Here is a 27,399-nt window from a genome sequence, read left to right as displayed (position 1 = left end):
GGATTTCCTGGGGACTGTTCTTGTGTGATTCGTTTTAAAACTGGAGTGTTCTTCATTTCTCTGACATTCCCCCTGGCCAATTATTAAATATTGTCTTTTCTCTTGAGTGACTTTAAAACATCCTGCCTGTGTAATTAAAAGTAGTGTGCCTTTTCATCCTTAAAAGTTCATTCAGAGGAGCATTGCAGCTCTACTTACATCATAAACGCCAATGATCCATTTTAGTTTCGAGTGATTGAAGATAATGATTGATCTAGTTTAGCAGTTCAGGGGGCTTCTTACCCTGCTCACTCGTGTTTAATGTATAACAGTGAAAATAATATGGATTAGTTAACCTCTGTATTTTTTAGTTTTAGGTTAGTTTAATTTTGTTTTTGTAGAGATCAGAATATTAAAGGTAATCTTTACTCCAAATAATAGATCAAGATAGATCAAAAATAGATCACACTCTTTTTCTTCAGTTTTCATATTGCAGTGATATAATGCAGCCTTCATTTGACTTTCTTCTAATATTGTCTCAGTTCTTAGTTCTCTGATGTTTCATTTTGACTTGATGAACTATTCATTAGTTCCACTGTTTCTGTGTGTATGCACAAGTCTTTGGAACTGTCCAATAGTTTTATTACTTTGAATAACGTGCTAACCCAGCCATTGTTAATTGCAAAACAGATGGCTGCACACAATCCTTTTTTTTTTTTTTATTTTACAATCCAACCACTTCAATTGCGTTCACTGGTGGTCAAGGGAACGACCGTATGACCTTCATGGAGACGCCTCTAAATGAGACAATGAACACAGTATTAATCCAAATGGTCGGCTGGGCTGTGGCCCACTGCTGGCAGAAAGCCATCACGATGGTCTTTTTGTAACACTGTGTTTTAACTCCCTCCGGTACCCTTAAGATAAAGGGCAGAGTGTGTGCGGTTAGTAATGAGAATGAAATTGGAATGGGAAGATTGTTTAACCAAGACACGGGGCTTAGATATGTACAGGACACTTAGATAATAATGAAAGGCTGTGAAGAGCTTATACTGTACACAGAATCTTGAACAGGCTCGTGTTGGTACATGCTTGCCCAGGAGTACACATCAGAATAGAGCTTGACTCAAGCAAGTATGCATCACTGTACAGTTAGTGTTGATGTGGGAATTCTTGTTTTGAAAAAGACGGTAAACTCAGTGATTTCTCTCACACTCTTGTATAACAAAACCCCGGCGGCATGAAGCATCGCAGCATTGCAGCCGAGCATTTACTCGAAATGCACCACATCTGATCACCTCATGTGCGTGCCGGATTTTCCTTCAGGCCTCCGTGGATGTCAAGATACGTGTAAGATTAATGATCATCTAAACTCCTGTGCTTTGTAGAAGACAGATCAGATGATCAACTGTGACAGGAGATGGATTATAAGATGCGTTAAATGCTAACCAGTTGTGATGAAAGAAGTATTAGAAGACTCGTCAAATCCTAACCAGTTGTGACAGCTGTGTATTCCAAACATAATGACAGATAGCACTGCTGTTACTTTAACTTGTCACTTATCACACTTTCACACAATATCACTGACTAAAGTGATTTCAGGGCCTCTAACATCAAAACATTTTTGCTGTCCAACGTGACACCAGTCAACAGTCAATAGAGGTTAATAGTAAGACTCAGCTTGTTCTGCTTCTCCTTACAGTAAAGGCAGCTCTTATTGAGTGTTGGCCGTCTGCTTCCATGTCTGCTTCCAATATTATCAAGGCTGCACAGGTCATCCTGTGAATTGATTCAGCTGTTTAAGACAGACTCCATCTTGGTGCCCTGTCAATGTCCAGTGGGATGACAATAGATCTCAGTTGATCATTGGTCAAGACTACCAAGACTCTGATTAATATCTCCATCTTGACTGTCTAGAACGGGTGATTCTAATGTAAATCAGTCCAGTCAATGCTGTTGCAAGCAGGTATACAACTTGACACTTTTGATGGGTATGGCTCTGGAGAAATTAAAGAGTTTTCAATTTATACTTCACCAAAAGGTTTCAGTTGTCTTCACAGTAACCAGATGCTGTCCTCCAGCTGCTAAAGTAACTACTCATTAATGGATTAAGTGGAACCTTAAAGCACACTGTAATATTGGTATGTGTTTTATTTCTATTGATTATATTCCCAATTTTTACAGCAACGATGGGCCTGATAATGTGGAGGTGTCTCGGGTGGTTGAAACCTTGGTGAACACGCCTGGCTTTGGGACTCGCTGCATGATTGGAGACCCGATACCGTGAGTGTTTCTGAGTACACAAGAAGCCAAAACAACAGTGTGTGCACATGCATTCAAGCCAGACGGTATTTGTGAAGTGTAAAGCTCTGCAAGCTGTTTATGTGTGGCTAGTAGCTGGACACCTGTGTATGCACATACACAAACATGGACTCATGCATTCCTGAGCATGTGCCTGCGCCTCCTTCATGAAATGCTGCTGCAGAAATCAAACAACCCTGAAAAAGAGCCAAGTAAACCAGAGCGTTGTAGAAGCTCTGCATGCACATGTTTGGAAACCAAACGACCATCTTGATCAGAATAATTTGAATAATGAATACCACTTTAAACTTCAAAATGAAATGGAATTATTACTGAGCTTGGAGCCCATACAGTTCATACGAGTGCGTGTGCATCGCAAATGCTGTGAGCTCCGTACTGTGCTTAAATTCTACAAAACACACACGTCTTGTAATTCAGAGGTATTATCCAGCAGCCTTTAAAAGATATTTTACTTGTGACAAATGTTGTTTATACTAAGTGAGTAAACAGAAACCTCTCAGATGGCATACAATATCCAGTCAACAAAGTACCTCCAATATCTCGATTCGATCCCCCTCATTCTCCTCCCTTCTTATCAAGGTTTATGCCACACAGCTGTTACAAGTGTGGTAAAGATAAGAGAACATTGTGTTTATATGTTTTTCAGTAGTTGCGGTTGGCAGGACTCAATTATTACCAATTAAATACTCATTGTTCTTCCATTGTTCTCTCTTAGGAAGTTACCATGCTCGCCTAGTGGCTCTGAGTGGTTCACTCCACCCGTGGATCAGTCCGTCACTGACATCTTCCTCAATGGGAACTGGAGCATGTCAAACCCCTCCCCCTCCTGTGAGTGCAGCACACCTGAACGGACGTTTATGTTACCTGACTGTCCACCCGGTGCAGGAGGGCTCCCACCACCTCAGGTCAGTCTCTTACACCGGAGCTTGTGTTTTTTGCTGGGAGGGGAGTGTGGTAGTTGTGGTAGTCACCATTATTTGACGTTGAGGTTATACATTTGATGTGCTGCACTGTGGTTCTGAAACACAATGGGTGGTGCCTGCTCAGGCCTATAAGAGCTGACCAAGCAGAGCAGACTGGGCTTTTTGCAATGGGGACATTAAAGAGACAGGCACTGAAATGGAGCGTCCAGACAGAGGTTCTCCTGTTATGGAAAGCATGAGAAAGAGATTTGAATATAGGCTAGGACTGTTCGCATATTCACAGATCTGTACATACCAAATGAAGGCATAGGTGTAGAGTTACATGTAACCCATAAGGCATGAAGGGAGGCATGAAGGGATTTTTATTCAGGGAAAAACCTTATTTATAACCTAATATAATAAATATGTAATTTTGATGAAGACAGATGAGTTTTTAGAGGTTTAATCAATGCCAGGAATGACACAACAGCACAATAAAAAATGCTTCTCATGGAAGCTTTTGGCTTGCAGTCTGAAAGTCCCAGTCAGCATCATTTTGATTTGAAAATATAAAGGCACTTACTAACAAGGAATTTGCATTGCATTGCAAAATGTAAATCAGCCTTTTGTGCTGTGTCCCTTTTGTGAACTAGCATGCATGCATGAAAGTAGGACCAAAATTGATTCCACTGAAAATGCACTGAATTTGCCACTGAGAATGATTCAGCTGGTTCCACATCTGCTGAAAACGTCGAATATACCCATAGTGTGTCCTTTTCCTCTTTCAGGTGTATGCCAACCTTTAACTTTCTATTTATGCATTTCTGCCGGCATAGACCTTACACTGGACATCACCTTTCTTCTCAAATCATAAGTCCATACCTATCCTTTATGGGCCATTACTTTATACACATGGCCAAGTGCACAAGGGCAAACGTTACACATCTGACCTGAAGAGGATCATCCAGGTCGGGATCGATGGACAAGTTAGAGGCTCCGCTACCAGCCACCACCTGCTGACTGAACCAATCACAATGAAGTACAAAGTGGTGTCTCATTTGGAGCTAACTGGTTTGCACTGCTGTCTCCCAATGATAATGAGAAATCTAAGCTTGAGAGAGTAATAGATTGAGGAGCTGCCGCCTCCACTTCAATGTCATTTTATTCGCAAGGGCTTTGTCTGTATACTTAGGCTTTGCATGTTGGGTAGTTTTCTCTTCACATGCAATAGCGTGCCAGAAAAAACTGCCATCTGGCAACAGTTTGTAAGTCTTAAAGGATGTCTGTCGTACTAAAACAGCATGTCTGCAAATTATTTTAAAGAATATTCAGTAAGCCCGAAAAAATATTTTAGAAGTTGAAGATTGGACTGGAGTGTGGGCAGCCTTAATGTAACAGGATGTGCAGAAGTGGGAGGGTGTGGCAGTAAATCCTGTATGTGTCTGTAGGTTTCAAACAACCAAGTGTAACGTTTCACAAAAGTGCCAAATTGCAGTAATATACACATGACATACACAACTTGTGCCCCTGTCTACCCCCAACTAATGTCCATTAAGCTCAGGCCCTCACCTTTTGACAAATAATCATCAGTAATGTGGATATAGTGACAAGTATTAGAACATACAACAGTCATAGTAGTGTCCTTCATTTTGAAACCATGCATTCATGCAGTCTGATGACTGTTATTCAACCTTGCAGTAATCATCTTCAACACTTATGTTTATAGCGTTCACAAAAATTGAACATTAATCTCACAATTGAAGATCAACAGCAGAAAGTAGAAGAAATGAACCTGAAACCAACCTGTTTTCCAGGCTTGAGCTACACACTACAAAGCAGGGGAATACATGATAAGTTGTATAAATGAAGCCTTTAATTCTGTTAACAGTAATAAAAATGCATTATAGTTATATGGATGTACAGGGCATCCCCTACATGATTCAGTAACTGAAACATTTTGACTTTCCAATGGTACACTGTGAAAACTGCATGTTTTTGTTACCTACAGTCAACATCGGCATCCAAAAATGTAGCCTTGAGCCTTTTGAGTGAATATAGTTTTAACATTTTTATGTAGACAAATCATTTTTTCAAAACAATACACCTACGGAGCTTGTAGAAAAGGTGCACAATAAAAGCATCTATTTTCCTTTAAGGCATTAGTATGATTATGAATGAATCATTTTAAAATGTTTGTTGGATCCAAAATGATTGTTTTGTTTGTCTCTGTGTAGGAAATCTGAGAGTTGCTTCCAGCTTGTTACAAGGTTTGTTAGCCAATAGGATAACACCTATGGTATGGCGTGGTATTTGTGTTTTGTCAGCATAAATAGTCTTAGTAGTTGCCAGTTTGTGGAAAAAAAATAAAAAATGGCTGATTTGGTCAGTGTGTGCCCTGCATACTGTACTGCCCTAACGTTGGTTAGCTGGCGGACCACTTGAAGGGGGGCAGATGATTTCGAACAACAGCGGTGTTGTGACGTGAATGCAATGGTAAGGGGGAGATTGAATGCTACATTTAGAGGCTGAGTCTTATCAATAACACCTATAAAGTCATTTGTTTCTTTAGGCAAAGAATTTTATTTGTGAAGTTGGAATCAAAACAACATTTTATATAATTAATTTGCCTCTCAGGGAAGAAAGAAACTCTGTGGGAGCAGAGGGATCAGATTACACAAAAGACGGCTATAATCTTATGCTTTACTGAGGTTAAAAATGTCTTACAAGTTTTTAAAATTGTTAGTTTTTAGATGTCTATGATATAATTTAAATAGTTCTTGTTAGTTCAGTTTGCAAAGCAGTTATGAAGTAGAAAAGCTTCCTTCAGTCTCAGTTCTTTAGAGAAGTAAGGGAGTGTTGAAAGAGATACTCTTCTATTCCCAGTTAAGACAATACTCACACAACCACATTCAGATATATCTAAAATGATTGTCTCTTAATTGCCATGACATTTTCCCCTTCAGAATCTAAAACTCTTGGGAGATGTCATCTTGGAAGGACAAATGAGACACCTATTAAAAAAAGAGAAACTCTGGAAAGGACATGAAATGACACAGTTTGAAACAGCAGGCCTCCCCTGACTGCCAGTCTTTTATTTTTCCTCCATTCCCTTATACCTACCCTATACAATACTCCATGCGATGTAATGTGCCATTTCAAACCCTCCACATAGCTGTAATGCCTCGTTGAACTTGTGTGAGTCTCTCTGTGTGCTCCCTCCTGTGACAAGGCCATCCAGAGCCGCATTAATAGAGCGACTGTCCAGGTATCATGTTATAGGATGATTGTTGAGACAGTCAAACAAGAGATGTGCCCTTTGTGTAACCTTTTCTTTTCCCTGACGTTCGGTCCTAGCTCATGACAGCACTGTCACGGAGTCGCCCATTTGTTGACTTGCTACTTGTAACTTTGTATCTTCAAAATACCCTTCGAGGCCATCAAGGTCTTCCTTTCCAACCTCCTTTTTTGTCCTTTTCTTCTCCTTCATCTGGTACTTCCATCTAAAACAATCTGAATATTTTCCTTTTATTTTATGGATTGCTACTACTTGGTAACTTTACTGGATTTCAGCTTTATCGTGCTGTAAGTTGCTATACTTTGGTACATTTAGCCTCAGTAAAAAGACAATTTATAAAGGCCAATTCTTGACTACATCTTGTTACATTCACTTGCATCATTTCTTTATTTACAGCATCTTATTTCGTTCCAATCCAGATCCTGTAAAAGGATATTAAAATGGACTCCTGTTTTTTTTTGTCTGCATGGAAACAACCTTGAGGACATTGTGTTATTATCATGCAACAAGATTATTGCCAGTCGTCTCCCACTGTGGCTAAAGGAAGTTTAAATTTAGCATAAGAATCTGCTTGAAGAGGAGAACATTTATATGCAATACATATGCTGTAAACAGTCTGGTTTCTCTGCTCATCACCTTTTTTTTTTTTTTCCACATAACGCAACACTATGTTTATTTGGCAGGGGTCAGTTTTTGGTAACTCAGTAAGCCAGCAAGCTCTGCAACCTTTTTATTTCATCATCTGAAGGCTTGAAAGATTTATACCATTGTGACAGTGTGCAAGCTCATGTGGTAGAAAGATACTGTAATATGTCTGGATTTTGAGGTAAAATGATTGATCATTAACATTTTAATGTTAGTAAAAAGACACCTCTTTGTCTGTGTACATATCCAGTGTCTTTATAAATGACAGTGAATGAAAGTATGAAACCCGAAACCTTCCAAACCTCTCCGACCCTCTCTGCTGTTCACCGCAATCCACAAGTGGGATGTAACCCGTAATTTACTATTTGAGATGCAGTGTAATGCATCAGATCATGTAATAGAAACATACAGCATATATATTTTATATTGTCTGGCCATCATGCATCAAATATACAGCATCACTTCTTGGAAGTCGGGAGAATTGTTACTGAACATTGCAACATGCTGCTGAACAAACATGCACTTAAGAGAATGTTTGCTTGTGTGCTCTGGAAACATATGCATTTATCATCATTGCTCACCTGCAGACCGCGGTCCATCACAGGGGGCCATAAATGAATGCGAGTCCAAGGCAGAGACCACCCACAGAAGCCGAGCACATTGTGAGGATGTATTCCCTTTGACCTGAAAGCTTCCCCCGTTGAATAAATCATGACAAAGCGTACCAGCCTTACGCAAGTTTTCTTTTTATCTTTTATCCTGCCCATCCTCCGAATATGCCCTTGAGAAACTACAGAAAAGACGAGAGGAAAAAAAAAACATGGACACATCACCGCAGGAGGTAGTGCAAAATCATTGTTTCTATGGAAATGGCAGGCAACAGTAAGCCTCGATGAATAAGCCGTCATGCATGCAAGGGAATTGATAAAGCCGCCACGTTCACCAAATTACAATTGATGTCTTTATCATTGGAGACTGGCCTAACCACTTCTCACTTGGAAACTACTCTCCTTGGCCTCATCTATTAGGTTATTGAAGTTCGGCATTGGCTTACCATTTGTGTTTTGAAAATAAGTTGTGCAAGGGAAATACAACTACAATTAGAGAGTTTGTTGGTTTGAGAGAAGCTTTCAGCAGGAGTATTCGTTGCATCTTTAAAGGCTTCTGCGTGGCATATTCATTTTAATTCAGAACAAAGATTGACTGGTTCAATGAAACCATAATGAATCTGTTAACTTTACATCTATAAGCAGCTTTCTTTTTTTCCCCTCCAACAGCCTATTGGCAAAGAACAAATCCAGTAAACGCAGATCAGCTCCAAAACCCCCGCCAGCTCCATACACAACCTGGCAAACACAACAGGCTGGCACATCCTTTCTCTGCTGGGCCCTGTTGATTTGCCACTTTGACTCCCAACACCCGCAGATCCATTTTAGTGTAAAGCGACCTGTCCTGAGCCGCCCTCTCAGCAGAAGGCAAGAGATGCTGGAAAACAAGAGCATAAAGGTCATTGAATTGTGAGTTGAGGCGAGTGTCAGACGGGGCAGCGGCTTCCCTTTGTTGTGGCTAAACAGAACAGTAGGCGTCTGGATGAAAATCTGTCACCGGGCGAGGATGTGGGCAACTCAGTCTCTTGTGATCCGGGACAGAATAGGCAGAGCAGCTTGTGACTGCGTGTTTGTCACCCAACAAGGGCTTTACACACCACTTCAGCTATTACCTAATGGTAGCGTTTGGCTCAGTTTAAAATGATTGCTGTGATGAGATCAAATCGGACTTAATCACACAACACAATGAAACAGCACTGAACTCCAGAGCAACTCCTGAAATACACACAATGACACACATACGCACACTTCACACAACAAGGCTGCCTGTCACTTCATGCCCTGCTCATCATGTTATAATGAGCTAAATGATTTTAAAACAACTTCACACTTGCAGAAACAGTTTGTTTTGCATGAAAACACAATTAACCTGATCATCACTTGCAAAACTTGAAGTCAGAGGACAAGTGACCCTGCACCTTAACATAACATGTTTAATTATAGAAGAATTCTGCTTTCCTGAAATTGCTTTTTCTTTGCTCACGCAAGATAACATTTGAATTTTACCTTAGAGGTACAGAGCGATATAAACATTGCCAGGATTAATATGAACACAGCGCGGCCTCTTATCTCCCCTGCGCTCAAGTATGCCAGCTCATTCAACAGATTTGATTACTCCTTAGTTTACATTTCCCTCACCCCTGTTTGCTTCCCCAGCTATCAAGCTACCACTGTGTGGTGGAGAGATGCCGCTATGCACAGAATGCCAAACAAACTGATGCTGTTCACAGGTAATGAACAAGAGATGCAGGCCCAGGTATTGCACGACCACGTATTTCACCAATTTCAGTCTTTTTGATGGGGGATATGGACCAAGGCCAAAATAATTAGACCCACACCGACTACATAAACTCATTGTACACACAGCGGAGTGTAAAAGCTCTTATTTTTAGTTTTGTTTGTTTCCGAGTTCCTGTGGTCTTTTCGAAAGAAAAGTATGTTTGTTCAGAGATAAGCCAAGGTTGCCGTGCCGTTCGTCGTCCTTATCTCTGATTCATAAGCCAGATGGGTCCTCTTCTTCCTCTGCTTTCTCCTTCTGTTTGTTCTTTGCCTTGTGATTCGAGTTCTCCTCCTCGTCTTCTTCGAGGCTCTCCTCTGCTCTTTTAACGTATGTTTCCATCCTCCATCCACTCTCGCTCTGTTTTCTTCTCCTATTTGTTTTTGAAGCAACTTTCTAATCTTTCTAACATCCCTTTACTCTTCTCCTTCTTGTTTTACCTCAACTTATCCTCATCTCCTCTTCCTTGATCTGCTCTCTCTGTACCCCATTAGAAAAACACCACCATGTAGTGTAAAAGCCAAAGAAACAGTGATTTATCTTTAAAGGGAGTTTTGGACTCCCTTTAAAGATGTGCTGGATTGTCCTTGTGCAAAGGAAGGAAAGACATGCCCAGAAAACATCCTTCCAACTGATACCTAGACATCATCTTCTTTACAGACATCTTGTGTACTGTATGTCCTAAGTGATAAAGAGTGGTTATGCACACAAAGGTAATTGACACACAGGGGTAACCGATTAAACAAGACACATCAAGCTGTTTGTACAAACGAGTAGATTACCAGCGTAGCTAGAGGGTACAATGGTAAATTGCGCTGCAGTCAGGGGTCTCTACTGCGCTTTATCAAGGATCACTCTGCTAATTAGCATAGTGTTACCTCTCTAAATAAGCAGGGCTAAAGCATCTTGGCGTGAGCGTGTGTGTGTACTGGGAAGAATCAGCCTACACATAGTGGAGTGTATTCATGGTAGTATGTCGCACCCTTCCTTAATTGGATGTTAGAATGTACCCATTTATCCACAGAAGGGCATCTAATTAGGGTCCTTTGACATTAGACACAGCTTTCGTAGCTTTGGCGGGGGTCTAGATATCAGCCAGGCTTCCCATAGCCAGACTTAATTGACTATTATGATAAGGGCTGAGGGAATGTGTTCCACGCTGCTGTGAACAGATATCACCTGCGAAATGGTCTTGCTCTTAAGTTTTGTTGATTTTTGCGTCTACCGGATGAGTTTTTACGGGTGGCTGAGCAGCTGCGCCTGCTGGAGTCTGTCTGTGGTCAGCCTTTCTGCTCATGATGTTCCACTACACACAGGCACAGCAAAGTGCTGTTTGCAAAAGTTTGGGATCTTTCAAGAAGTAAAAGAAAAGGCGCTGTACCTCTTTTGCATGAATGTCATGCATCTCAAAACATCTACAGAAATGGAAATGGAATATAATTTTCCTAATTGTGTTTTTATTAGTGTGTAATCACCTGAAACTATGAATCGTTGTGTTAAATCAAACATCGGCTCAAGAGAGGGCTTCTCACGTTTTTTTTGTTTGTTTTGTGTTTTCAGCTGGCCGACGTAGGGGTGGGTGAGACGAGGGGTATTCACTTGGTTACAATCTGCAACCACACTGTTAGATGCCTCTGAATCCTATGAACTGGGCCTATAAGGCTGCTCCAAACAATATTTTTGTATGAACATTGGATGGCTTGATTATGTATAATGTGAAAGTCGCCACCGAAAATTATACCAAACTCTTCAGTGCTCCTGAGCTCTACAGAGCATGTTGGAATCTTTTAGCTCATTGTTTTGGTTTCATGGTTCACCACTTAAAGGTGCAGTATTTAAGAACTGTCCACCTGTCGAATCCATTTTCAGAAGAAATAGGTGACAGCATATCAGCAAAATAACCACTAATTGTCGCTGTTTCTGCCATTAGCTTATTAGCTCAGTTAGCCGTGCAGCTAGCAGTCCAGACTGTGAGCTTGGAGCACTGGGGGAGTTTTGGTGCTTAGACCGCTAGCGCGGGAGCTTTGGACCGGGATGATCTGGGCTAGCTGGTTAGCATGCTAACTTCAGTAGATATCTCTTCAACATAAAACAAAGATGCCATTACGTTTTTTTTCCCCAGTTCTGTTGAAAGTTTTCATTCAAATTCTTACATATTCCACCTTGAATGTTTTCAGCAGCAACAGGCAGCTCCTTTCAGCCAAAAAAACAACTGCATGCTACCTATGCAGCACCGATAGCTGTCAAAGCTAGCGACTAGCAGGTGAACAATGTGTAGCATTTAGCAGTTTAAGAGCCTGATATGTTTTCTCTGCTCTAAGTAGAGAATTTTAAACCTACATGTATCAAGTGGACACAAATTTGACTCCAAATGAATGCAAATGTTTGGGGGGGGGGGGTGGAATCTGCGGTGTGATGTGCATGGTAAATTATCAACTGTTTGCTAACATATTCACCATATCAGCCTTATAAGGTTATAGGTGATAATATGTCCCACAATTGTCCAAAAAAGGCTATTATGCAAGTTTAAGCTCAAGTTCACAATCACAAATGATAAACCAGTTGAGTGTATTTATTTTACAAGCACTAACACTTTTTTGTCCTTTTCTCTTCTTAACAGAGGATCCAGAACACAACAGACACATTGTTGGATTTAACTGGCCGGAACATGACAGACTTCCTGATCAAGACTTTTGAGCGCCAGGGTAAAAAAAGGTAATGCATGTCAGTGTTTTTGACTCTAGGTACTGCGGTGCATTCATGTATTTGGTAGCACTTTAGAGACGAGTGACTCTCCTCCAGTGCTTTGGCATGAGTCACACATTTTTTGACACCAAAAAGAGACAAATTACTACCTGTGTTGCTGTTGTGGTGTTGATGCATTCACTTTTAGAAGGTCAGTTGAGTGTAATATGAATGAAAGGACAAAATCCTGCAGAGCGTACTGCCATTTCCTTCTCTACATGTTATGCAGTTGTCATGCTTGGACAAATCCTGCTGGCCCGCTCTTTGATACGCTTCCCTCAACCTGTCATTTGATGTGTTTGCAAACGTTTAGAGCACATTCACAGTGACAGAACTGATTAATTGTAAGCATTATGTTGATGTGTTTGCTTAACCCTGTGAATGTTTGGTCATGTGTCCAGAATATATTGTACGTGTCTACATTTCCACTGCTTTTACTGTATGTTTGTACCTACAGAGCAGGTGTAGAAATGCATGAGTGTGTAAATCCTTGGCTTTGCTCATATGATCTTACCTCGACTTGAACCTCCCTCGCTTTCTGCTTTATTACGTACTCCAGGTACGGAGGGATCTCTGTCGGAGGGGTCAACTCCCAAGTCCGTCTGAACGAGGCAGCAATCGAAGATGCATTCAGGGATTTAAAAAACCTTTTCAGTTCATTCCAGGTACTGTATATATTAGATATTTCAGGGAGCCAGACCTGTTGATACCACAGAATTATCTGAATAGCCCAGAGGCATCTACAAGGATCCTTACAATCTTAGAATGTGTTAATAAAACCAAGGACAGAAACACTGAAATCACAAGTGTGCTGACCCTTGGATGTGGGCTTTGTAAAAAATGGTCAACTAGGTCCTATTGTCTGAAACCTTGAGTTTAATATGTCAAAACAAAATCCACATTTTGTCCAATTATAGTTATTCCAACAAGATTATACAACTTTTTCAATGTCAAGTTTTTCCACCATTTTGCTCCAGACTGCAAAAGCTCAACTTGTTTTGGATGGATTTATACATGGATACATTTTCTACAGATATTCATGATCCCAAGGGAATGAATCACGCTGACTTTGGAGATCCTGCTCCTGTAGCACCACCATGAGGCTGACATTTTTGATTTTGAGTGAAATGTCTTTAGATGGGTTGCCTCAAAGTTCGGTACAACCATTCATGATCTTGTCAGGATCAATTGTAATTAGTTTTTAATGATCCTTTTATTTCTTAATGAGCAAATTATCTTCATTTTTCAAATATTTTGGTTTATAACCAAATAACTGCAAAACTAATGACATTATTATCATCATCCTTGGCTGTAGTTAATGTTTCCTATCATTTAGCAAATATTAGCATTTTAACTTATAAACTAAAGTGTGCTAGCTGAGCCCAGTGTAGGGCAAGTTACTCAGGAAGTGTAATAAGTTACTCTTTACTTATTACTTGATATCAAAAGTAAGTAGTTAGGTTACTCATTATATTACTATATTACTTTTACATATGAAACATCTCCTCCACAGTATTATTCACCCAGCAACAAGCTCCTTTAGATCTTCACCGCTTAGCGTCTCTCCACAACTGCATCTCGCCCTGAAATCCAGTTGTTGTTTAGCTGGAGTGAGAATGTTAGTTTATGTTAAGTCCACATTTCTAGCAGTATTTTAGAGTACCCAAGACATTGTTGTATGATGTTACAGTATGTTTCTTGGGGTTTTTTTTTCAAATGTTCCCAAACAATATTATCTTAATCACTGTTATTACTATGTTTGAGACATTGTGATGTGTTGATGCTGAAGGGAAATCCACACAGGGCAGAGCTCCATCTTCTTCCTGCTAATTTAAACAGATCTGGCCTTGCTTTCAAACATTTACTTACGTAAATCCTACAAAATCACATTTTGAGTCATCATCAGCACTGTGATTTTTGTGCTGCAGCTCTTCTTTCAGCACCAAATGTTTACACACGTTTGTGACTGTAGAGGTGGTTCAGAAACTGATTTTCTCCTGTCAAGGCTGCAGTTTGCCAGTTTTCTTTTGAGCGAGCGACTCCTAATTGGAGCGTGGCGTCCTTTGTTCGGTTAGCTTTGTATCTCAGGTGCAGGTGATGTTTTCTGTCCTGGACTTTTGGACCCCGCTCAATTCTTGAGCGATTGAGAGAGAAGAATGAAGAAAAAGAAGAGGAGGTTTAGATTCTTCAAATCTATTTTGTTGAGTGTCCATGGCAACAGGCTATGATTGTCTGTGCGCTGCCTTGAATAAAGGAATCTGGGTCTTTTTCACCACACAAGAACACTTGCATTCACACACAATCCTGCAAACCTTTTCACTCTCCGGTTTATTTAACTTTATCTATTAAACTACCTCCATTCAATTCGTACATGTATATAAATTCATACGCTTTTACTCAAGCTTTGTTTTGTGAACTTTGTACCAACTCACTTGTCCCCTTCTTGCATCTCTCTCCATACCTCTCTCTCAGTCTTGCATTCTCACAGTCTCTCATTAACATTTCAAATTTTGGACGTTCAAACTACTTTGAGATCAGCACATTGCTTCGCCCTCAGGCATCTCCGGTCTTATCCCTACCCAGGCTCCTTTCTCTGTCTCCCGGATCTCAACGCTAATGTGACTTTAATTCGTGCGGCAGCGATGATGTAACCCTAATGGCTGGGCATTAGCCATCTCAGCTCTGCTTTCCTTGTTATTAAAGTGCTACGCTGTCCTTGGGAAATGTCTGGCTCTCTTCTGCTCGGCAGCCATTGTGATGCGAGATGTTAACGGGAAGTAGCGTGTTTTTGCACTCCGTGCCACCTGCGCAGCCTGGGAAGTGGGCTTTGAAATGTCTGTTTAATTGCATTTCCTGTGTCTCACAAGTAGAAATAGGTTTCCGTGTTGCAAGGAGCGACGGGAACGATGAGAACAAGAATGGCTGTGTGCTGGAAGTTGTTTAATTACGCCCAAAAAAATAATGCGTTAATGTCACTGCTCTTCCCTGAAATGTTTATTTAACCTTCTCAAACAACATTTATTTTTATTTATTTTCATTAGTCAGAGGAATGAGCCCGTAATTTAACAAATCCTGAATCCCTTCCTGGCAAGTCCTCAATACGCTCACACACACAGACGCGCACACACACACACAAACACAGACCACGCTGTCACACAGACCATTTGACCACTGAACTGTGGAGGCCACATTGGAATACTGGCCAGAAAAAGTCGCCACACACTCGAGTGGCTTTATTGCTGTGTCGTTAGCCGTGGCACCGGCGGGTCCACTGGCCAAACCAGCCTTGTCATTGTCCTTGAGCGGGGAGGAGTTTTGTCAAGGATTAGACCCAGGCAGCGGCTGGCCCACTTCTCATCTCGTTTCAGCCAGCGCTAATCCTCAGGAAGGCCACCTATTGGCGCTGCCCGTTGCTGCTTGGCATGATGCAAACCAGAGAGAAGAAAAAAACACAAAATACTGTTAAGATTCCCTCGCTGTTTTTTTTTTGCTGAAGGAAGCATTACGGACAAGAGTAGGAGTCTTGTTCTCTGCCCGGTGTATGAATAGGTAATGACTTGGAACAGCGCGGATGTTATTTAACACAAATACTCTTGTCAGCGTAGATGGGGGTGTGTGTTTTTTTCTCCCTCCCCTTTCACACTGTGATATGAAAAGAGATGAAGAGTGCGTGCTGCGTTACTGATTTGATGTGTAAACATTTTGTTATGCCAAAGGAGGAGACATGATCTACGGCAGGGCAGAAACACGCTCTGAGTATATTCTTGAAATTTTTCCAAATTTCTGAGAATGTCACAATGTGGCGGAGGCTAAGTGGAGGAATGTGGGGGAGAAAACATAAGAACAGGAGCACTATGATCTCCTCAGTCCCTTCTCCTTATGTGACTGGAGATATCTTTTGTGTCTACTCCTCCCCACACTCTTTCAGAGCAGACGCTTGCACCTGAGCACACTCTTGCATTCTTGGGCTGTCTTTCTTGATTTTTCTCCCCTTATTTTTCCTGCCCCTCTCTCCCCAGTTGTCACCTGCACTTTTCCTCCACAGACCTCTCCTCGCCACATCCAGCTCCTTCCCCCCTTCTCACCTCAGCTATAGCCCCATGATGAAGGCAGGGTCCAACAGGAGGTCCATTTGCATTTATATCACACATGTAATGTGCTCAGTGCTCTTATGGCTGGGCTGAACAGCATGGTATCAACATGACACTTTGGAAATCGCATGCCTGTCATTTCAAGCCCTCATCCCAAGGCTCATTTCACATGAAACATGAGTGGAATAGAGCAGATTTTTAATGCAACCTGTCCGGTCTACCCTCTCTCTGCCATTTCATCTCCTCGCCTCACCACAAAACCCTGCAGACACTCCAGAAAATAGTTTTTTGTTTTTCTTATTATTGTTTTTCTCTTATCTTGTTATTTTGGACACTTACAATCCAGTCATACTAGTTGAATCTGATTTGTGCGTTGGATAATGAGGCAATTTCTGTTACTTGTGAGTCTTTGTTTCACGTTCTCTCCCTCCTCTCATGATTTTAATTATTTTGCACAATTTATTAAAACAGAAACGTCAGAAGAGCGGGGAAAAAACTTGCAAGTAGCCAAAATAACGGGACACATTTTTCCCCAAGTCAGTGGGAAATAAGTGGCTCAGCACACCCAAAATGCTCTCCGGAAGTCTTAATTCTTGTCTCCCTCTGCCTCATGTTTTGCATTTCAAAGAGCAGTAGATGTTTTCCAAGTGTATCCAATTAAGTCTCAAACTCAGTTTTTTTTTTTCTTTACTGTTGTTTTCCTCATCTTCATTAGGATAATGTGACTGATCAGATCCTCCCGAAGGCTGAGACGCTGCTGAAGAAGCTGGGAACCAGGGACAACGTAAAGGTATTACCGCATGCGACCTTCGCTCTACTGTTTGATTTGACCCGATCTGATGAAAGTTTAATGATCTCTGAGGGGAAATGAGGCAGGTGCAGTTTCGGATTTCTGGGGAGGAGAGGTGGTGATTAGGAGAAACGGAACATGATGGAGAGAGTGAAAGGCACAAACCCAACTAAAACTGGTCTAGTCACCTTTTTTATCATGCGATTTACTAAGAGGCCCCCCTCCCCCCGACCATTTATTAAGTTATATGTGAAACACTGTTCTTTGACTAATAATGTGTTCTTGATAGGGTTTATCCCATCAAAAAAGTTCTATTATCTTATTAAAATCCTTAAAATTATATATACTCCGTCGCCCTCATTATAAAAAAAAACACAGGATCGACTGTATGATAATGCAAATATGAGTAATTTCAGTAGTTAAAGCTACTTACTTACTTACTTAGATGTCCATTCACTCAATAATTAAAAAACCCTTTTTTTGTATAAAATCCAATAAGTGAAAGTATACTGGAATTGTCAAGATACCGGGATTTATAACTCTGAGCAAATACCTTGACAAATATAGATATTTGATTCCATTTTTTTGAGCCACGGGGTAAAATTTATGCAACAAAATGACTGTAGCAAACATTAATTCTTGCACTTTTTCTTATGAGAATAGCTAGTCCACCTTAAAGGTCAGCCCACTTTACGTGAGCAGGGGTTGAAGTTGTCGCTATCTCCATGGCTCAGCCCACTTATATTAATTAGAAGGTTGCAAGCAAGATGCGAGAACTTGGCTTAGATGTGTAAGAGTTGTAGCCGTTATTCACTGACAATAAATGAAAAAAAACATAATTAATATATATTTGTGTGTGTGTGTGTGTGTGTGTGTGTGTGTGCGCGTGTAAGCAGCATTTATTTTTGTAGCTGGTTTAGATGGAGCTAGTTTAAACTGCTTTATACACAGGTGTATACAGTTTATTCCAGTGGTTCTTTCGAAAGGATCATTGTATAAATTAGAGAGGTTGTGACATGACTAATGGGGTAGGAAAGATGTAAAAGTTCTTCTACAGTTCTCTACTTTTTACTTTTCTGAAACTGCTAACAACTCCTACACATCTAACATATGGCAAAGGGCCCCAGCTAGACTTTTTTCTAAGGGGTCATATACCAAATAGGTTGGAGAACACTGGTTTGATCTTTTGCAGTGGATTGTATCTTATAAACTTATCACATAATTGTTTATTGTAAAATCTTTATCTTAATCTTTAACTAGCAACTATTGCTGTCTAATAAATGTGGTGGAGTAACAATACAAAGTAGCAGAAAATGGAAATACTGCGATAAAGACGGAGACCTACAACGACTCAAAATTATAATTTAAAGTACAGTTCATGTGTAATTGTACATTCCAATACTGGACTACACTTCTATCTAGCGTTGAAGTTGATGTCTCTCACAGATATCTCACGCTTGTATATCTCATGCTGAGTTTTGCCCCTCCTCAAAACAGCTAGAGGTTTGAAGTAGTGTCAGAAATGCAAATGTGACTTGCCATCACATCTCCTCTCATATTTGTCTCTCCCTTTATACCACCCTCGTGTGTTTAGCAGACATGATTATGATCTTAGATACATCAAATAATATTTAAGATGTGGATCTTTCAGAGAAAAAATCATTTTAAAAATAATATCAATTTTGGTTGGTGTGTGTGTGTGTGTGTCCAGATACGGCGAGAACAAAGAGAAAGTCACAAACAGACAGAAAAAGAGACGAGTGTGTGTGTGTGTGTGTGTGTGTGTGTGTGTGTGTGTGTGTGTGTGTGCACATCTGTGTGTGTCGTTTCTCCATATCCTCCTCTGTGATGCACTGTTATGTTAGGCTGACACTCAAACACCATCCACTCTTAATTAGCACCGCACTCTCAGCGGGGTGTCCTCTCTCACTCCCACTCGCTTTCATCCATTCTTTTTCCTCTACACCCCGGCAGCCACCGACTCAGAGAATCACTTATTAAAAAGAAAGTGTGCAAAAAATTGCTTCTTGCTCTGTCTCCGCAGCTGGCATGCCGCGCCATATCGGGATTTGGCAGTCATCGCCATAGCCTTTATCTTCTATTAAAAGAAAAAGTAACGTTTGACAGTTCTGTTGCTTGTTCTTATAGAACAGTGTGTTGCTGTGAAAAGCGTTGAGAGATCATTTGACCCCTCTCCTCAGAGCTACTTTTGTCCGCTAAGTGGACAAAAATCTATTTTATCTCTTACTGTATTCTCGCCATCTTAAGACGAAATATATATATAAGCACACAGAGATACAGAATAGAAAGCCCAATAGTAACAATGTAATGTATTGTTAGTGCACTGACAAAGCCAAAATAAAGACGGAAAAATATTTTCTTTCGTAAACAGAAATGAAATTCATCTCACAATAAGACTTTTTCATCTGCAACTGTATGACTTATTCTTTCTCAAGTGTGCCTTCTTTCTTAGCCTGCATTTGAAATCTTTCACCATTGTTTGTCCACGACCAAATTTATCGACGTGTTGGATGTAGTTGCTAGGAGACATCTGAACCGACTGCAAAGCCTCCACATGCTGTTCTCAGAACTAATGCTCGCCTCTTCCTCGGCAGGTGTGGTTCTACAACCAGGCATGGCACGGCATGGTGTCCTTCCTCGGCACGGCCAACAACGCCATCCTGAGAGGAAATCTGCCGGCAGGACAGGACCCCCGACAGTACGGCATCTCTGTGTCCAATCACCCCCTCAACCTCACCAAGGAGCAGCTCTCCTATGCTGCCATGTGAGTCCTCAGACCAAGAAACCAGCTTTAGATTAATGGAGCAAAGGTGCAACTTGAGAAATCCTTATTTTTAGTCATTATGACATCCCATGTGCTTCGTAGAGGTCCAGGTGAGAAAAACAAGGCAAAGTGTAAAATGTAAAATATAGTGTTAATTAGAAATGCAATCAAGGTAGTTAGCATGAAATGATGGCAGCTATACAGACACATGCACAGTATCTTGTGGATATAAACACTTCTTTAGTCTTTACGGTGTAGTCTGCAATTATCTCTGAAAGCTACATCTGCAAACCTTGTCTGCAGTTTCTCCCCCTAACAATTTCAGCATGTAGGGCTGCTGCATTGCATTTTGCCTTTTGTTGGAAAACACGATTTTTTATTTTCTGACAATGCATCATCAGATGCAGTAGAGAGAGCTGAGAGAGATAAAGCAGAGCGAGCGAGCGAGCGAGCGGGACAGAGCAATGGAGTGGGGGGAAGAAGAGCGGAGACAGCAGAGACAAAGAGAGAACAGATGAGTAAGAGACAATACAATAGGAAGCGTTAGACAGATAGATAGATGAGGGATTTGTTTGAGTATGCACAGATTTGGAGGCCCATGGGAGCCCCGTATGAGGATATACCATATTTTTTCTAATGCCTTATCCCAGGGCTAGCAAGAGAGCAGCTCCCCATGAGAGTGGGAGATTAATGACGTGCTAAGTCACAACATATGGATCTAACCGCTCACTGTGCTCTGTGCACTGTTTTGTTCTCGGATCATGTCCAGTGATTTTGAGCTTTTGTGTGTTCCTTAATAATATCTATCGTTGATATTTTGTAACGCTTTAATGGAAAGGAGTTAGAGTTTGCTCCACTGCAGCAAATTACCGTGCAGTGCCATAACCACAACTCCTGACATTATACAGGCAATTCAGTGGTTGCTACCAATCACCACTTAGCAGGAGTTTTATTCCGTCCTCTGCTGCTGCTTGAGCCCAATCCTCAGCCAGGTATTTATGTAGTGATCAGTTGCTGACGACAGCCCTGAGTTAGAGAGGGAGACTGCGCCGAGGTTAGGAGATAATTACAACGGTAGGTTCAGGATGAGCCTTTTCTCCTCTCTTACTCTGTGCAGAGTGTGACGACTGCAATTTATAAACTATGATATCCAGATTAGCTTGGACACTTCTTCATTGTTGAACAAGCATGCAGACAAGAATGTGGTTAAAGTTGCTTGAAGCTCCACTTAAGTATTTTTTTATATTAACACTGGAAAAAATGAAAATGTGCAACTGGAAAAAATATAAACCCACAAAGAAATATCAAACTACTCTGCAGTTCTTCATACTGTAGCTCTGCAATTTTTTATTATTACTCTGCAAGTAATATGCTCTTCAACACCATTTTTGGCCGTGTCAGAAATTTCTGTTCTTTTGGTGAAAAATGTCTGAATGACAAGTAGAAAAATGTCTCTCTTCTACCTGCCCGACACCAATATGTCAACAGATTAAGAAACAGACAGAAGTTGTTAGAGAACGAAAACAAAGCCAAAAGGACAGTAATTATTGACTTTTTTTTATCGTGTAGCCAGAGACAGAACTCCAAATAACCTAAAATGCTAATGTTGTTCTGCAACAGCTGTTAGTTTAACTGGCAAATGTTTGCCAAGAAGTTTGCCATAATAACATTATAACTTGATTACAATCCAGGTTTCATTATTAACTCAGTTCTGCTGCCCTCAGTGACAAAAAAATAAATAAATAAACAGAAAAGGAAAAATGATACAATGCAGCTTTAAAAGGTAATGCCGCCAATTTTACACCCTAAAATGTCTTTACAGGTCTTGGAGAGTACCACTGCATATGTGAAAAAAGTAGTATAAAGCTTTTTGTGGCTCCAGAGAAAGCTGATAAATTCCTCTAGTGATGTCACTCAGTGTTGCATTGTGGGTAATGTAGGCACCCGTTTTTTGAAAAAGGAGGAATAATGCGTGGAATAAAAGAGGCGATATCTCTGGTTCTGGTGTATTGATTTTGATCATTTGTTTTTAAACTGTGCATAATGAGTCCAACAGTGTTATAGGAGTGCAATAGTGACATCACTAGATGTGTTATGGTCCTAATGTTGTGGGGCAGTAACTCAAGTTATTGGATGATATGCAGTAGTACTCGCAAGACTTGTAAATATACTTCAGTGTACCCTTTAAATACACACATTTTAGTGTGCATAATTCTGTTTTTGTTGTTATTAAGGGAATGACATTGCCTGGTGAGCATGGCAAAAGGATGTTTGGACTTATGTTAGATGTTTGATTTGATGAATTCACAGAAAATATATAATATATATAAAGTTGCAAAAGGCATTTCTATGAAATTTGATGAATAGTAAAATGCCCACATTTTTATTTTGGTCTCAACGTCAATTTGCTGCAGGTAGCTGTCAGTGTGGTTGTGAAGTCTACTATAATTTATTTGTCACCAGCCCAAGTAAAGTCCCTGAATTACAGAGAGCAAGGAAAACCACCAATAATGAAAAGTGTCTCTCTGGCCTGTAAAAACAATTTGAAATTTAAGGGGACGTCAGCCTTAAAAATGAATTTAGATTTCTCACCGACACCTCCTTAATGTCATGGAGAGACAAATGCTTGAGTTGTTCTGTCAATAATAATTCACCACTAATGACTTGTTCCCGTGCCAGGTTTTGGACACCAAAATTGCACCACACCATCTAATTTGAAGTGAGACACCCCTCTAGTGCACTTCAGAAACAATTTCAATACAGGTGATGTCACGGGCCCCAAAACTGTCAAAGTATGCATGTGGAAAGAAAGGTGGTGCTTACACCCATCGAAATTACCACTTCACTCACGCCGGCTCTCTATGTTCCATCTGCACGATAAAAGGGACTTCTAATTTTCTCCACCATGTTCAGAAACGTCACATTTTGGCACATTTCCATTATGAAGATACACTGTATCATGTCTTTATTGCTGAGGACTAGCAATTTGGCGGCTGACTTCTGTTGAATTTGATGACTGCAAATTAATATTGTTTCTGATTTGTGAGCGTTGCCTGCAAAAGCATCCCATTTAAGAAATCATGTATGGTTGAGCTGCCAGATGAATTGTAATTCTCTTCTAACACAATTGAAATGGCTCTCTATATTGTCTACATAATGCTGCATAATACAAATAACGGCCTTAATGTTGTGCCTAGAGCTTCAGATTTGATAATTATCTCCTGCTATCAGCCCCCCTACACTTTAACATTTAAGGCTGTGGCCCGCAGCCCTTGTCATTAAAAGAAAACGAAAGGAAAGCAATACATCCTGTAACGCTTTACTCCCACTGCTCATCTTTCTTGCTCTTCCATTATTACTTAATTAGCAGATTGCTTGTCCTGTTCTTCACAGCAATTAGCCAGCTTCAAGCGTTCGGGGTTAGATCATTCACAGCTTTGTCCCCTACATTATCCCTCACCCGACCAGAGCACACCCTTGAAACCTGTTGAAATGTGGACTGGCATCCGCTGCCGTATATTATTTTATTTATGTGTTCTAATTGCGTCTGGTTGGCGGTGATAAATACAGCCACGTACCCACATGGGGTAGCTTCTTTAATATGCTAATTACACAACAGGAAGTCTTGTGAGAGATTATCACCGGCCGAAGGTGAGGATGACGGTGGGGGTTAAAAGAGTACATCATGATTTCATCTGATCCTAATTGAGCAGAACTCAGCGAAGGACATTTTCAAAGTGAAGGTCAACATTTTGGAGGACAAAGGGACAATTTGTCTGGAGGAAGTCAGGATTTTAAGCTGTGGACTGTTGCCAAGAGACCACCAGGAGCTATGAATCGAAGAAGAAGAAGCTAGGATTATAGCCTATCATGGTTCCAGAGGGCTAATGATCTTTAAAAGCTTTTTTATTATGTACAAACAGCATTGTCAGTGCTTGTCTGATTAAGTCATCGACACTAACGAGCACACGCCTGAAGCATTTCTGCAGGCGTAACAAAATGCATCCAAACAATGCAAAGTAATGAATGTAATGCGTTTATTGCATTACAGGAAATGAGACAAATGCTGCTTTAACAATGTTTAAGTGTCATCTGGCTCATTCCCTGGTAACAAGAGATCCAACCACACACCTGTTCTCTTTTCTTCGAATCGCCTGGACGTTTCTTTCGTCAAACTTTGCATACACTTATTCCACAGAGAATTGAGTCGGTCATCTTTAACCTTTTCTGTTATTCTCATTGACGTCAGTGTGGCGATTAGTAATATTTTTGGTCTAGTGAATGTTGGCAGAGGAGGTAGATATGAATGCTGCTGTATGTAGCTATAGCCAGTGTACCATTTAATTCCAGTATCTCCAAAAATGGTAAACTTACACAACAACAATTTAGAGGAAGGAACAGTAGGTATTTTATTATTTTGAGAGTTTACTGTCCCTTTAAATGCAGTGAATATGCACTTGACCTTCAGTTCATTTGAAGCATTTCCTTCATTTCAATTGAGTATTTGAGTTTTGCATTTCATAAAAACACTCACATCCCAATTCATTGTGTTTTCAGTTTTATCCAAAGAACCCACAGATAAGGGCTTACTTTTAGCAAGTGTATCTTCATTCTCCACTCAACCTCCTGTTTGCTGTGCTCTATTCATTCACAGGGCCACAACCTCCACTGACGTGGTTGTGTCCATCTGCGTTATCTTTGCCATGTCCTTCATCCCTGCCAGCTTTGTCCTCTTCCTCATCCAAGAGAGGGTGAACAAAGCCAAGCATCTGCAATTTGTCAGTGGAGTAAACCCAGCTGTCTACTGGTTGGCCAACTTTGCCTGGGACATGGTGAGTACCATCTTCATCACGCTGATGTATTACCTTTAATTGATCGTAGCTTCTTGAGATACAATTTAGGCACGGTTTTATACATTTTTAATGAAATCTAGGTGAAAAATGTGAGACAATGAGATTCTCTCAGGTTTCAGTGCTATAGGCCTCATTTTACCCCAGTTTGACACTCTTCTACTATCCTGAGTTTTTTCCACCTAAGGCTATATGTAAAAAAAAAAATTCTATCTACTGTAATTGATAATGTAGCTTTGACACAGCTGACCTCTGGGAAAAAAACTTCGGTGGAGCAACTGTTATTGGCTGAGGCGTAATTATCGACACCGGCTGCCCCTGCTGGTTACGCTCAACAGGCTCACCGGCAGTTTCCCTCAGGCATAATTGAAGTAAACATTTTATCAGGTACCTTTGGTAAAGAAATGGCATCAGGACGCTCATCATTATGGTGGATAAATGCTGTCGGAGTGGAAGACAAATGCACCTGAGGAGTCAGTCTAATGATTCTAGCCTGAAGCTGTCTGCATTAGCATGCATGCTCTATCAACAATAGGGATATTAGAGGGAATCCAGGTTGATAGCACCTCAATATATCTGTTTAAACCTTTTTTGTGAACTGTAAATAAACACGTGTCGGTGTATCTTGATGCATTCTGTTTATTTTATCTGTAGTACATCATTTATTCACCAGTGGGAAATTGTAGATGTGTTTTATTAACGAGCTCTGCAGCCAAAAGGAATATTAAACCTCAAAGTGAAAGCTGTTTTTTTTTCTTCGCCCATCTTTTGATATTGACTGAGTTTTAGCAGCATTTAAATAAATAGTAGTTTTAGTTGAAAATTTTAGAAAGCAATCGTGTACTTGTTCAGTAAAATGTGTCAGTGAGCAACCACTTGCCCCAAGCAGAACAGAACAGATTGATCTTAATTAGACAGATGAAGATGGAAATGTTTGAGTGTTGATCAAGAAAGTAATTTACAGATTTCATAATTACACGTCCTTTCAGTTTGTCTGAAAAAAAGCACAGAATCTTCTCAGGTGACGCCTGTAGAACAATTTCTTCTTCCCCTACACTTGCCCCTACTTCTGATGGTGATAGCTGCTTATTGTTTTTCATTGCCCGTTTATGTTTGTTCTGACAGTGTAACTACGTCATCCCGTGCCTGATTGTGATTGTGATCTTCCTCTGCTTTCAACAAAAAGCCTACGTTTCACCCGCTAACCTGCCGGCTCTGATTCTGCTGCTCGTTTTGTACGGGTAAGTAAATTTAAAAACTCTATACTTTCAAAAAATCACCTTAAAGGTGCATTATGTAACTTTATTTTAGTAACTAATTTAACAGAAGCTACAGTGCGATCATACTTATAATCAAATTCAAGACATCATTTTCTAAATTCTATTGTAGATGACATAACCGAAACTGTCTCTTTGATTGATGCCCAAATTTGTCAAATGAGTAAGTTATGTCTGTCAAATCGTTTCCTCTCATAACTTCATACAATACCTGTGTGAATTAGCACAAGCGTCACTAAAACTCTTTTAGTGGGTGTCTCTCTACCACTGAAACAGGTTTTGGAAGAAAAATGTCAGTGGACAATGCAGCAGGTTTTCTGATCAGAAAAATGTGATTTAATTAGTTGACTCTCTTTTGCTTTTAGTATGAAGATGGCCACCACCAGTCAAATAATTGACAGCAAGAAATCATGATACTTTAAGAAAGCACAACTTGATAGTGCATGAACCACAGCCTGGAGATATTCGCCCACTATCTTAACATTCAGAATGACCTGCTATCATGCGCTATATCAGCTAAAATGTGCGGCACATTCATTTAAGCTGATTCACACTAAGTGATCAGAGCTTGAGTGCAATGTTCTGGCTGTTGCATCATTGTCAGTCAGAGTTCCCTAAGTGAAAGCTGATGGAAACCAGTATGTTAATGAGGTGCTATTTAACAGCCAACATGATCAGTCATATCGTGGAGCGCTGGTCACAAAATATCCAAAAAATCAAAAAAGTTGAAGAGATTTGCAGACTGACCTTTAGATACTGCTGGACTGCAGATGAACTTTGATTAACATTAAAACTCTACGGTCCAGAATTTGTTAACTCGCCCGCATGCACGATATTCATGCTGACCTCAATAATAAAATGATAAATACGAGTTACTGAAGTGTTATTTCACTACTTAAGTGATAACTTTGAGCAGCACCTCACTCACGCTACCTCTGACACCGACCTGCTGCATGCCGAGCGTGGGTGGCATTTGTAGTTCAGCAGTGTCTTTATGGGTCACTTACTGGTCACGCAAGAGGCTGATGATGAGCTGACTAGATGATCTGCAAATAAAGTGAATCCTCATCTTGTGTTAAGTGCTTTTCTTTGCAGACTTTAACTATACAATAGTATTGCTAAATCAGGTCAGGGGATTAATATGACAGTGTCTTTGTGTCTGCAGATGGTCCATCACCCCCATGATGTACCCCGCCTCCTTCATCTTCAGCGTGCCCAGCACAGCCTACGTGGTGCTGACCTGCATCAACCTCTTCATTGGCATTAATGGCAGCGTGGCCACCTTTGTTATGGAGCTCTTTGATGATGACGTAAGTGGCACTCGCACACACAT

General features: G+C 40.5%; 1 protein-coding gene across 1 annotated transcript in view; it reads left to right on the top strand.

Annotated features, from left to right (window-relative positions):
* Positions 1-27,399, top strand: part of LOC141003260 (phospholipid-transporting ATPase ABCA1-like) — a 183,300-nt gene that overhangs the window by 109,567 nt on the left and 46,334 nt on the right. The window contains 9 exon segments of the mRNA XM_073474568.1: positions 2,164-2,262; positions 3,017-3,206; positions 12,149-12,243; positions 12,833-12,938; positions 17,080-17,154; positions 19,770-19,939; positions 24,594-24,771; positions 25,915-26,030; positions 27,232-27,376. Of these exon segments, the coding sequence (XP_073330669.1) occupies positions 2,164-2,262; positions 3,017-3,206; positions 12,149-12,243; positions 12,833-12,938; positions 17,080-17,154; positions 19,770-19,939; positions 24,594-24,771; positions 25,915-26,030; positions 27,232-27,376 (1,174 nt within the window).

Source organism: Pagrus major, chromosome 10 (genome assembly GCF_040436345.1).
Source record: "Pagrus major chromosome 10, Pma_NU_1.0".
In the NCBI taxonomy this organism is placed as follows: Eukaryota; Metazoa; Chordata; class Actinopteri; order Spariformes; family Sparidae; genus Pagrus; species Pagrus major.
Note: the sequence above shows the minus strand (reverse complement) of the source record. Positions and strands in the feature narration are given on the sequence as shown.